The 14331-nt window shown below is 32.9% G+C and overlaps 1 protein-coding gene across 1 annotated transcript in view; it reads right to left on the reverse strand.

Moving 5' to 3' along the window:
• UFL1 (UFM1 specific ligase 1) overlaps window positions 1–14331 on the reverse strand; it is a 67655-nt gene that overhangs the window by 5184 nt on the left and 48140 nt on the right. The window contains exons 7-15 of the mRNA XM_057738894.1: window positions 13892–13950; window positions 12042–12188; window positions 10579–10754; window positions 9780–9959; window positions 7567–7687; window positions 5246–5362; window positions 1928–2045; window positions 688–854; window positions 474–604 (exon numbers count right to left, since the gene is read on the reverse strand). Of these exons, the coding sequence (XP_057594877.1) occupies window positions 474–604; window positions 688–854; window positions 1928–2045; window positions 5246–5362; window positions 7567–7687; window positions 9780–9959; window positions 10579–10754; window positions 12042–12188; window positions 13892–13950 (1216 nt within the window). The remainder of the gene's footprint in view (window positions 1–473; window positions 605–687; window positions 855–1927; window positions 2046–5245; window positions 5363–7566; window positions 7688–9779; window positions 9960–10578; window positions 10755–12041; window positions 12189–13891; window positions 13951–14331) is intronic.

Raw genomic sequence — 14331 nt, forward strand, 5'->3', positions numbered from 1 at the left:
CAGTCAGTTCATTTGTCCTGTCTCTCCATCCTACCTGTTTGAATAGTCACCCTCACTTTTTGCAAGGCTACCTGGTGAAATTAAATCCAATCTGAGTCATCTCTTGAGCTTAAAAAAGGATTTTGTAGGCTACTGAGCTTATTTATTTACTTTTTGTTTAGAGGTAATAGTCCTCCTGTTGCTTTCTATATGATATTAGGAAGTAGAAGGCCAAGCGTGCATGCTATATTTCAAGCGTTTCCAGACACAATGACTAGTATTTCCTTACTTTTATTATTACTGTTAATAGACTGGTTACATTACCAATCCTGGTAGCAACTGTATATACACTGTACTAAATTTGAACTAAAAATCTGACAGATTTCTTCCTAAAAACTCCTTCCTGAATTTTACTGTCCTTTTAGATGTGACAAAATAAAACATGCCCAGATTTCAAAGCAAAACACATCAAGAGTGGCAAGAAACTCACTTACTTCACTTGTGATGGTTGCAGGATCGTCTACTGCCATCATTAAATCTGAAGCTAAGAAGTTGAAAATGAGGTTAGTGATATCAGTACACACCGTCTTCAGCAAGTGCTTGGTAAGAGCAGCTTGGGTATCATCTGGAAAATAAAGGCACTTTATTAAAATGAATGTCCAAGAATAATTATGAGAATCCATGAAAAAACAGTATTAAGTATAATACCTGTAAAGAACTTCGTCCCTTTTTCAAATAATCGAATATTATTGTAAAGGTTTGAAACCTCTTCTTGCAAGTCCTTGATCGTGCGCTTCCTGCCAGTTCCAGACGCAGAAGTTGTTGAAGACATGAATACTGAACGTACCACTTCGAGATAAGTTTTATTTAGAGGTCTGTGCATGAGATAAGTATATTTAGTTTATTAAAATATAGTGGATTTATGCAGATAATAAATTTTGCTTCTATGGAAATAAAGCTTTAAAAAAGACCCCCCCCCCTTTAAAAAACAAAAACAAAAAATAACAAGACTAATTTGGAGACTAGTTCACAAGAATTTTCCCTCAAATCCCAGAAATTAAAAAACTGAGAAAAATAATTCAAGTTATAACGTACTTAAAGTTGTTGCACTAAAGACAAGAAAAACTAACAAAAGCTTCAGTTCAAATTCAATTCAGAGCAGCTTTTTAAAGTTAACTTGGAGACTGTAAATATAGCAAAGTATATTTATGTACAGCAGACTATAAATCTGTTCCCCATCCTCAGGAATAACTTAAATTCTCAATTTCTAAAGTACTATAAAAGATACTAAATCTTTTTATGCCCAACAACTCAAATAGGCTATTTTAAAAAGCAATAGCAAATGATTCATAGTAACTATTTCATCTTTTTATATATAAAAATATAATGAGGTTAACATTTTCATGTACAAGAAGGTTCACTTAAATTTTTAAAAAATTTCACTACAAAAGCTGTATTTTTGAATTCAAAAAGTTAGATGCACTAGGCTCTTGGATTGCATTTAGAGAAGCTTACACATAGAGACTAACTTGTGGGAAAACCATGTTAGTGACAGTCGGTTACTTTATTTTCTCCCTAAACTGCACTGTTTACTCTGTCAAATAGAAGATAATCTTTTTTTCATTTTAGATGTTACTTTTCATGCAGTGTTAAAGACCAGCCAGTGATTAGTTCTGGTGTTTTTCTCCCAACTAGGACTGTAAGATGAGTGAAGGAGACTGCCTTCACACTCTTGCCCTGTATTTCTGATACTGCCTTGCCCAGAGCACTTAAATGTTTGTTGAACTGCTTCTGCAAGCAAACAAAATCTAGAATTTGGTGACTAGGTTAAATTTGAAGTTTTGAAAAGAAAACACCTAAATTATGTTTTCTATGATCTTGGTGAAAATTTTATTTAATAACTCACTAAATTTTTATCATAAAACAAAACATATGTTCTTATACTTGCTTTATTAAGTACTCGGCAAGTTCAGAAATAAACTCCTCAGGGGCATCTTGTAAACGTTTTCTTAAAAAATCTTCAATCTCATCCTGGAACATAAAAGTAATCTCTGGCTTCTTCTTTCCTATAATAAAAATGAGCCATAGGGAAAAAAACAACAAAAATAAGCAACCTACAGGCAAATAAAGTTCCATTAATATATTTAATATGATGGTAATTCATTCACTGCCAACTATAAAGTCTCTAATGTTAATTTTTGTCACCAAAATTGCTGATGTCAAATAGCAATAACCAATGAAAACACTGTTGAAATAGGATGTATAGTGGTATTTCTTTTGAATATTAAGTTTCTAACTTTTCTACAAGTCAATCAAAAAATAAAGATTTTCCCCCCAATCTAATTTGGATGATGCAAATAGTTGGAAATCAAAACAATGAAGTGGATAGAAAAAAATCTTTTAAGAAAGGATAATTTTTCTTTGTTGAACAATGGATACTAAGCAGAATGTCCTTCTTTATAAAAATAAATATTTACTAAAAATCAAATCATACTTATAATTTACATAAGCTTTTCAGGAAAAGTCTTTATAATCAAGTGAAGTAGAATTAAGCTAAAAATTGTCTTTCTGGAAAGGCATGGATGAAAAAACAACTTACAATTTTACACCCATAATTTATTTTTGCTCTTACAGAAATAATCCTATACCAAGGAAAATTTGTATGCAATGGAAATAATTGTTAACTGTGGAAATGTCATGCCTACTCACTTACTTGGAAAAGCATGAGCTGAAAAGAAAGCTAATGATATTTCCATTATTAATTGTAAAAGTATAAAAAAATGATCATTTCCAGCTAAATTAGGTCATTGACTCTAAAAGTGAAACTTTAGAAATAAAATAAAAATAGAATAGCTCAAAAGTCAATTTTCACTATGCATCAAGATCTAAGTACAACTACTTATCATAGGTTTTTTTTTTTGGCCCTGCCCCATGGCATGTGGGATTTTTTTCCTTGACCAGGAATCAAACCCGCACCCCCTGAACTGGAAGCATGGAGTCTTAACCACTGGACAGCCAGGGAAGTTACCCCTATTTTAATTAGCATTATCCTTTTTTTTGAGATCTGTTATTCATTCCTGATCTCTCACACGAAGCAGTATCTGATTTCTCTGTCTACTTCCTGCATGCATTTTACTAGTTATTAAATTGTATTTTTTTCTAGTAATCTTTCACAGAGTTGATAGTGTATTTTAGCTAAGAACCTAATCGCATCCCCCATTTCTGAGATTACAACACAACCCCTTTTGAAAAGCAATTAAATTACTTTTATTTTTTTTTTTTAGGTAGAATGGTTTTATTCTTTTATATAGCTCCTCTCCTACACTATACACAAAAGGAGTATCACATACCTCATTTAACAATTACTTAAGGCTACAGATTTTAGAGAAGTATTTTCTTAAATGCCCCTTCACTTTCACTCCTTATTTTACATCTGGGGAATAGGAAAATCCATTTATCACTGAGAAAGTAAAACTCACCCAGAATAGTCTTAATGCTAATTAAAATAAGGGTAACTTCCCTGGAGGTCAGTGGTTAACACACTGTGCTTTCAATGCAGGGAGCATGGGTTTGATCCCTGGTCGGGGAACTGAGATCCCACATGCTGCAGGGTGGGGTCAAAAAAAAAAGGGGGGGGGGGGATAGAGCTCACAGCTTCTAAGATACTTTTCCTTTAATTAATTTATGTATGTTGAGAACAGTATCTATTTTTACCTATCTTAGAATACTTTAGATAGTAGCACATTAATATTGGAAACCTTGTCACTTGATATTTACATCTCCCAAGCCCATACATAATAAATTCTGTGGAAGAGATAAAAGATCTCAAATCATTGTCATTTCAAGTTTTTTTTTTTTTTTTTTCCTTTTTGCTGAGGAAGAGGATGAGGGGAGGTGTCACAGTTTGTTAGTTTTTTTGAAACAGAAAAAAAAATCTTAATTTTATTTAGAAAAGCAAAGTAAGATCTCTTGCTAACTTAAGCATACCAAACACTAACAAGTCTAGGCAAAGAAAGATACATATACTTAATCCTCCTGCTTACACAAAAGCAACCAACCAATTAGATGTTACCATAAAAATTAAACAAAATTAATGTTCCCTACTTAAATTTGCAGAGATTCTTTTCATAAAATATTCTAATTTATTTTGCATGGAAGTTGGGAGCCCATAAAAATCTATTCATGCTGAAACTGCAAAGTGTTCTTAATAAACAATGGGAAAATTTACGATTGTTCTGTCATCTTTTAAAAATGTTTGCAAACATCCAAGCTCTTGTTGCTGGTTATAAATGTATAGGAAAACGAAAAATAAGACTAACAGTTCAAATTAAGTAAACTGTAATTTAGTACACCAGAAACAGAATGAAAATGTTTTATTTCTTTGTAAAAAACTTATCAAGAATAGTATGAACAGTGCTTGCCTTCTTCTCATCCTGTAACTTAAAATATAAAGCAAGCATCTTTTCTATGCCTGGGCAAGCTGTCATATTCCTTTTTTAACTCTGGATCAGCTTCCAACATTTTATCCTGTGCCCTTTCAACACTGTGAAACATCTCTGAGAATTCCTTTAATGTGAAGCTTTTTGCCAACTTCACATCCTCTAAGACATTTTTATCCTTTTTGTCACAACTATTTCTCTTATTTTCGTCAAGTGTGCCTTTACCAAGTTTCTCTGACTGTGTAGCTAGAGTCTCTTGAACAAAGGCAACGTCAACATTCCCACGGTTAGGTATTTCTTCTATAACGCCATTTATTCTTGATTAATATTTTATTTTCAGTGTTACCACTTTTCCTTTCTTTGCTGTACATTCATATTTGTTGGCCAATTCCCTTCTTTGATTATCCATTTTTGTAAAATGTCACATGGATTTATCACTGGGAGACAAGGAGGCAACACAACTACATGCTGTGTCTTCTGTGCATAAAGCAAATAAGAGATGCACAGTGATATCTCTGACAAACTTGAAAATAAATATGATTGTCATAGATCATGATGCACATCTGTTACGTGCTGATCTGCAGACTAAGGAGCCAGCAGCAAAGTTTGTACTTTATGTCATTACTCACAGTTAATATACCCTGGTAACTGAAATATGAACTGTTGTTGGGGGACTGGTGTTACTTAACTAACTGGAAGTTGTGCCCACTGAAACTGTGCAAAGCAAGGACTTCATGTATAACCACAGACACTTAACTGTACACATCTTAAGAAAATATGTTAAAAAATCATGCACATACAAAGGAAAAGTGAAATAAGCTACACACCTGTGTGAGATGACTCATCATCACTATCGTCATCTCTTCTTCCTTTCTTCTTGATTTTTTTAATTTTGTACTCTCTGGCATTGCCGCCACCTCCTCCTCTCACACTTCCACTGCCCTCTGGTGGAAAATGACATTACTATTACCTAAATAAATTCTATTTTTAGAAATAATGACACTGTATTGTTATATTTAACAATATAAAAAAGCCAAATAATTGAACTTTTAGCCACTTCTTAAGGTTATAGTTTATTAAAACCAGTTTTGTATATTCAATCAATAAAAATTAATAAAAAGATATGAAATCTCTTGAATTTAAGCAACTTACTTAGATAGCCTGCCTGCTCTAAATGCAGTCTCTTCCTCTTTCTCTAATGACACCTATTTTCTGCAGCTTTGACTGACTTTTTCTTGGCCAAACCCATTACTTTACCTCCTCTTCCACCTTCCTCAGAGGTGCCCTAATTTGCTTATCTGTGTTACCACAGCCTCATTAACCTCCCCTATTACAGTACCTCACAAATTTGGTTTTATCTTCTTGACTGAAAGATTATTCCCCAGGTTTACAGAAGACATCCCGACTCTCCCACCACCCAAAAAGATTATGCACTTCTTGACAGTAGGGAGGATATCTCACTAACGTTTGCATCCTTGGGGTTAAGGCAATGCTTGACACATAACAGGTGCTCAATAAATGTTGACCATAAATATTAAATTGGTTAAGTAGAAAAATAGTTATCAATCACCTACTGGCTAAATGAAGATTAAAAAAATACAAACTATGAAACAAACTAAAACACTGTAAATAAAAGTAAAAACTGTTATTGAGGTATTTCTCTGCTATTATATATTAACATTTAAAATATCTATTCAACAAAATAGAATAATGGGATTGTAACATTGAAAATATTGAAAATACTTCTTCATAAAAGATTCATTTTTTCCAATAAAGTGACTTACATAAAGATCTTTTTGTAAACTCTAAGTAGAATTCCCTTAGATTTCATCATATTCTATAATTATAAGTTTGATTAATTTTCCCTTGCTTTTATGACAGAAAAACACAACTTTCAAAAGCACAAGTTTAAAGTGAATGTGTTTTTTATGTTTGGTAATAAATTTCTTAAGGGAAAGAGACTCATATTTGACATTATTCAATGAATTGTAATTAAACTATTATTAAACAAAGCACTATCAGAACAAAACAGCAGAAACCCTGAATTTTCAGAAGGATATAAAACAGTTATACTGACGTAAGTGCAACCAGGTGGCTTTATAATTATATATTCAAATAACAAAATATACATGGCTATGAAATAGTATTATGATTTATTACAGTAATTTACTATGTAGTTTTCCTAGAACAGAGAAATTTCAAAGTATTATTCAAAGATTTTTGTAGAAAAAGGTTTTTGAGGAAGAAACAATCTCAAAGAAATGGTGAATTCCCACAGCAAAGAAAAATTTTTTACAACACATCTTCAATATACTCGTAGCTGTATTTATTAATGAAATATGTTGAATATCTAATTTCTTTAACCCTGATACAGCACTAATAAAATTATTCCTACTATAAAAATATGGAAAATACATGTTAATTTCCAAATGCAAGTTACTAGTATACCAGTGCCACCTAGAATAATTTCCAATGACTCTACATTAAAAGAATAAATTAAAAAATACTATGTCCTTGGGAAATTCATTCACTCAATAAATATTTATGGAGCACTTAAAATATGCCACGGAGTTGCTTTAAGTACTAGAGAAACAACAATAAATGAGATGGAGAAGATTCCCAAATGATAAAAGACATCACAGTGATAAAAAGTGATGTAAAAAAACTGGGAGGATAATATAATGGAGAGTGACAGTGTGTGTCTACTATTCTGGGTGATTAGGGAGGCCTCTGTGAGGAACTGACATTTAAAGGTGAGCTCTTAATGACAAGAAGGAAACAGTTACTTTAAGTTTAGGAAAGAACATTCCAGGAAGCGGGAACAGCTTGTGCAAAGGCCTTGAGGTGAACACAAACTTGTAAAGTTTGAGGATCAAGAAAGGAAAAGAAAACTATTGAGGCTGGAACACAGAGTGAAAAGAGCCAGGAGGTCATGAAATTAGCTTAGTTCTCACAAAATAAAACAAGATTAAGTATCACCAATATTTTCATTTTCATAATCAAAAGTTAATTGATTAGCAAAAGATTTGGTTAACATTAGCAGTTAAAGGTGAATCAACCAAATAAAACGCCTTTCAAAAGGTCTGATAAAGTTCACTGCAACAAACAAAACACTCATCTTGAATCTTTGTTAATAATACTTTGTTACCTGCTGCTTTCCTCCTTCGTTCATCTTTTTTATCCTTTTTACTTGTATTAATGCTTTCTAAAATGGAAATGTGTTTCAGATCTTCTTCAGTGATTAAAAGAACAGGATTATTTTTCATTTCCTGAAATAAAACATGCTTATTTTTTGTAGGCAAAAATATATAACATTACAAAAAGCATAAAATGAAAGTTGTTTATATACTCACATGCTAATTGTTCTTATTTGGTTTCATTGCTAAGAACTATAGAGCTTTGTCTCAGCTGACACTCTGAGATTGTTTCTCCTTGCCCCAAATCAGTCTCCTCCCTTGCTGTCCTTGACTTTTTGTATTTATTACCAGCGAATGAGAAATCCTATCCGGTCACTGAACAGCTGATCACACAGTGTCAGTGCAATCCTCTTCAGCTGTTATTGGCTAAATTTACCACTGCTTAACAGGTGACCCTTGGTTTTTTCAAGACTCCCAAGCTCCAGTGCCACTTGGATATCTGAGATTACTAGGAAGATAATGAAATCTCCATCCCCATCCCACCATAATGATCACATATGAGTTGTATACTTAGTCATGTAAACTTTTTTCCCCTCTGGACTCATTCTTGATTTTTGCTGTTTATAAATTTATGTTAGAAACAACGAACTATTTTCAGGTTCAGAAACTGGTTCTTTATCATGGGAAAGAGTTCTAAATCTGTAATGATAAACATATATTTTTACATCAAAAATATTTCCTTTTCAGTTTTCCAAAGAAATGTTAAAAATGTTGACAGTGCAAACAAAAGTCACTTTTTTTTATTCTGGGTTTTTGTGGTTGGAGGAAGGAGCACAAGGAAAGAAAAAAAAAAAATCAATGACTTAAATTTTATTTTAGTAAAAGGTCACAAATGAAAATAATAATGTAGTCATTTAGTAACTGGTAGCGAACATGTACAGACACTTTCTTTACATCATGCCTTAATCTACATTTATCCTTGTGAGAGTAAGCATCGCCATCCTTTTCTTTGAAGATGAGGAAACTGGAGGTCTATTTGTCAAAGACAGAGAGGGCTTCCCTGGTGGCGCAGTGGTTAAGAATCTGCCTGCCAATGCAGGGCACACGAGTTCAATCCCTGGCCTGGGAAGATCCCACATGCCACAGAGCAACTCAGCCTGCGTGCCACAACTACTGACCCTGTGCTCTAGAGCCTTGTGAGCCACAACTATTGAGCCCACGTGCCACAACTACTGAAGCCCACATGCCTAGAGTCCATGCTCCACAGCAATGAGAAGCCCACTCACTGCAACAAAGAGTAGCCCTGGCTCACTGCAACTAGAGAAAGCCTGCATGCAGCAACAAAGATCCAATGCAGCCAATGAACAAATAAATAAAAAAATAAATAAAATTTATTAAAAAAAAAGGCAAACAGAGTAAACAGGTTGAAATTAGACCTCAAGTTTAGTAATATTAATCCTGTGTACTTTTTACTCCTCTCTGCTGCTTTGCAGGTCAAATGTAGAAAAGTTATGTCATTTTTAAGACTATTAAGCGTGCTTAAAAGGCATATAGATAAATACAAATTATTTATATATTTAATAAGCCCTCACGAATTTATTAACAGTCTGAGATATAAATGGGCTTTTTCTACCTATTTGTGATCAGGCTTTATAATGGGGGTGCTGCTAACAGAAACATGAATTGAACAGTCATTAAAGCAGAGCTGGCATGACCTCTGCTTCTAAACACTTCTACAGCAGTTGCTCTGAGTAACTAATCAATTTTGATAGTTAACAATTTCTTTCCTCAGTAAGTTATCCTGTTGGTATATCCCAAACAGGTAAAATTACAAGGCTCTGCTGAATTTAGTAAATATAATGTGTACTGGTTGATAAATATACTATATATTTATGTATATAATACACAGGTATCATTTTTATGGATTTTAATGTTGGACCAATACCCTCAGGTGACTTAAGTGTGAAATGTATAACTTCATTAATAAGATTTCAATTTATAAAATCAGCTTCCTAAGTTCTAACTTCTATGTTCTGAAAGGAACAAAAAGGAGAAAAACAAATCCAAGAGAGGAAATAAAAAGGAATGATGCATTGAAGGAAAATAACATATAAAACAGTGTTCAGTTGTGGGTATACTGCTTACCTCATTTTTCAAAAGTCATCAGATGATTCTAATGTGAAAATATTGTTAAAATTAGTAGGTGAGAGGAAATCTGGCATACCTTTTCAGCTTTTTGGTGCATCAGTTCACTGAACAGTTCTGTACAATCATTTATAAATTTTTCACTGACTACAATAGTATCGCTAAAGACTATAGCTGCAGTCTGTTTGCTGAGTGCTCTCATCACATGTTGAAGCAATATTGCAGCATCTTCAACTGATAAGGAACTGGGCAGCAGAGGCTAGGATTATAAACAAAATGAAAACAAAGTATAAATGCAATATAATAAAGATAAACCATTTGTTATATAAATGCTCTCCCTAAGTGATCTCATTAAGTCCAATGGTTTCAGAAACATCTACATGCTGACAACCTCCCAAATTATATTTCTACCTTTATCATCACCCTGAACTCTGAAATCACATAGCCTGCTGCTTCCCTAATGTCCCCCCACTCATATGCATCTCGAATTTTAACATGTCCTGTTCAAAATAACTTGGTTTGCACCTCCGGCCCCCAGATTCCCAGCTCCCATCTTCTCTTCCCCATTGTTCCTCCATCTCAATTAACTGAACCACTTTCCATTCAGTTGATCAGGCCCAAAACCTACAAGTCACACTTAGTTCCTCTCATAAACTCACAAATAATCCAACTTCAAGTCCTGATAACTTTGCCTCCAAAATACATTTCTTCTTAGCTCTTTCTACTATCTGAGATTATCATTTTCATTAATACCCCTTCCCCCCAACCATGAAAGTATCCTTCCTGAAAGTTGTATCCTAATTCTTAAAATGGCCATATACTAGTGAAATATCAGTTGTCACAGGTTGAAAGGAAAATAAGAAAAAGATAAAACATACTGCAATATCAACCCATGTTCCAGAGCTGATGGCTTCCTCTACTGATGCTTCCACCTGATCCACAAGTCCTTGACCAACACAAGCTCCTTTCAAAAATAAGAGTTGTGTAGTCTTAAATCTTTTCTTTATGTAGCTCACAGCATCTGGGATTCCAAGTCGGGACAAAGCATCAAATTCTAGAAATACATCACAAGGTTAGAATAGAATCATCAATCATTCACACCTTTTAGAAATCTTAGAAAAAGTTAAGTTCTACCAAAATCTATTCTTTGTGAATGCACTGTATTCTAACAGAGTTTTTTAAGAATAAAACACAGAAGTGTACCACAGCCTATTCCCTGGTTATAGTACCTTCCCAAATTTTTATCACTAAACATATTTGTAGAAAAATTGGTTCAAGTACTTCATTAATCCAGCTTTGTCTCTTACTCTCGAATTGAGGGGTCAAAGGGAAACATGAGGACTAAAGAGCTATAAAAGCAGAAATGGGGATAAAAGAATGTAATGATTTAAGTAGACAAAAACTGGAATTTTGCTTATTATAGTTAACTAAAGGAAAGGATTTTTCAAAAGTTTCATCAGACAACTGAATACAAAGCAATTCTCTAGTCTAATTTATACTAGTAAAAGATTTACAATATAAAACAAAAGTAAAAAACTTGCAACTTAAATTTGCAGCCATTAAAGTTACTGGTGATATCTACCATCCTATTACTGTCCTCAAATAATAATATTTAAGGAAATAATTACAACAAAATTCTAATCCAAGTCCTGGACTGAAGAAACTGAAAAGGCACATTACCAAAAGTCAAGAAAACATAAGCCAAGCCAGTATTCATCCTAGCACACATTTAAACTGAACACTAATGACTTATAGGTTTACTTACTTATAGGTAACTGATCTCTTACATAGTTTGACTTGGGTTATGAAATTGATCAAACTGAGTTTTATACATATATATGCTACTTGTTTTAATGATTAAAGTCAATCTATCCAAATGACGGAACCTCAGAAACAGAATTTAGAATAACTTCAAAGTTTCTGAGGTATTGGATAACTAAAAAAATGAACACTAACACTGACAGCCAATAAAATATTTCTAAGATTATGTAACTAAGAAACCAGGCAACTTCATAAGTTATAAGATATAATAAATATAATTACTTTTTATGAATTAAAAAGAAGTTGAAATATTTTATATATAGTATCACATTACTGGAAGGCTGGTAACAATCAATACCAGCTTTTGGCCTTTCTACCTTACAACTGTTCAATAATTATGTAACTAAACTCAATTACATGACCCACAAAACCTCCAGTGAGACTACTTTTATACTCAAAGAGAACCATTATAGTCTGCTGGCCAACAGTAAAGTACATGTGTACTCCCAGGGCTAATACAATCTTTCAAAGAATGTGTTTAATATTAAAAATGATCTTTAGTTAAAAAAAAAAAAGTTACCAAGATAGCCATTCTGCCTGAGAAAAGAATCCACCCAAGTACTTTGTGTTCTGGAATAAATGTCAGGCACAAACACCGCCTTATCCTGTCTCCCACCAACCACAGTGCCTCGTAAGCGTCCACTATTAACAAGTTCCTCAAGAACAGCTTAAAAGAAAAGCAAACAAACAGAAATAAATCAGCACAGGTAAAAATCTCAAAAAGTAAAACACTTTAAAATTTCACAATTTATACTTACCCTTTAAAAAAGCAACTGAAAATTTAAATTGCATACTAAATACAAACATTACACTTTAGACAAAACTTTTATGCCATTTTTGAGAATACTCAGGTCATAAATTCAGGAAATTGTGGCAACTAGCTAAAGATGCTGAACTGCAATTCAAACTAATTAATATTAATGTTGAATGTTTTAGTCTAATTTTGGAAAAAAAAATGCCATTACTTTTCTCATGATTAAAAGCAGATGACTACACACTTTGAGAATAGATAACACAATCATTAGTGTTATCAAGTTCCATTTTCTCATATTGAGAAAAATCAAGACACCTGGATCCTATTAGAATCAAGTGTGAAATAAAGCCATGAAAATCTGTATAAATTGTTACATTTCCACTGTTTAAATTGAAGCAACACATTTTAACCCTATCTATAACAGAAATATAATGCCATGATTAAGAGGATGGATATGAACCCAGACAGCCTAGTCCGAACCGCAACTCTGCCACCTACTAGTGCTGCCATTAACACCAAATTTATGCTTTTTATTTAAACCATAACATCTGACTACACAATTTGTTGTCTTAAATATCAGAGTCCCCTAAAAAAAGACAAAGCAGATAGGAAGGAGTTATTTCTAAGTGAACCAACAAGAACATTCAAAAGATGTCTGGCACAAAGAATGATTCAGAAATAAAAATCAGCTTACATATGAATTTCAGAATTCCAGTGCTGAGTAAATTAGAGTACATCAGAAAGAGCTAGATAGATTTCACAATTGACTGCAACACATAATTTTAAATGTTGTGTGATTGTACAACACAAATCCAAGCTAAATTCAGACCAAAGTTATCAAGTTATCAGTTATTACTTGAAAAAATTTACATTATAATGAAATTCCACCAACACCAATTGTGTAGATTCTAAAATGTCACATTTTAATTTTAAATTTGTCTTAAAAAATTTAAATTTAACTCCATATTCTAAAAAATATAGTGAATAAAAATTAATTTTTGGTTCTGTATTTGAATGTCTTTTCCATTACTCATTTTAATTCTTGTATATGCACGGATACCTGAGTTGAAAGACTGTCATTGTTTAAAAAAGTATTCCAGCTAAGCCTTGAAAAAAACCTCGAAAAACTCACAAGAGTTTCACAAACACACAAAATAGGCAATGGACCAAAATTATTTTGGAGATATTACTCTACTGTTTGAATGCTAATAATTTATTTTGAATACTATAAACTTTTTGTAAAAATTTTTTGGCCAAATACTATTTACTTTCATAAGAAAACGTGGTAAAAATCTGCAGAAACAAAGTGAAAATTATTCTTAATACTAAAATTGTAAATCTCTCTATATATGAATATGCATGAGTATTTTATACACACACATAACACACAACTTTTTTTATTCCACTCCTCTTGAGGTACCTAACACTAAATGTTTGGTGGGTATAACAGATAAGACACGTACATAGAAACTGGTATAGAGAAACTTCTCAACCAGAAGTATTTTAGTTACTTAAGTTTTAATGTTTTTACCTTTTTTAATCTTAAAATTAGTTAAGTTTTATATTTAGCCTATTCAACAGCTAATTAAGTGATATATAATTTAAACCAAACTCACAGTAAAGAAGCTGTTCCTGAAATCCATATTTTGAAATCAAAGAATTCACTGCTGTAGGCCTTTATGGAAACAGAATAAAACAAAAAACATTTTTACTCATAGTTACACACATTTATGAATTAAAAAAAACTAGGATAATTAGTTTATGAAAAACATTAATTTAGAAGAAAAAAATGAAGGCAAAAACTGCATCAGAGATCAAGATGGTGGAATAGAAGGATGTGGAACTAACCTTTTTCTACACATACATCAAAAATACACCTAAGGATTTCCCTGGTGGCGCAGTGGTTTAGAATTTGCCTGCCAATGCAGGGGACACAGGTTCGATCCCTGGGCCAGGAAGATCCCACATGCCACAGAGCAACTAAGCCCATGTACCGCAACTAAGCCCATGTACCACAACTACTGAACCTGTGCTCTAGAGCCTGTGAACCACAACT

The sequence above is a fragment of the Hippopotamus amphibius genome, chromosome 6 (genome assembly GCF_030028045.1).
Source record: "Hippopotamus amphibius kiboko isolate mHipAmp2 chromosome 6, mHipAmp2.hap2, whole genome shotgun sequence".
Classification (NCBI taxonomy): domain Eukaryota; kingdom Metazoa; phylum Chordata; class Mammalia; order Artiodactyla; family Hippopotamidae; genus Hippopotamus; species Hippopotamus amphibius.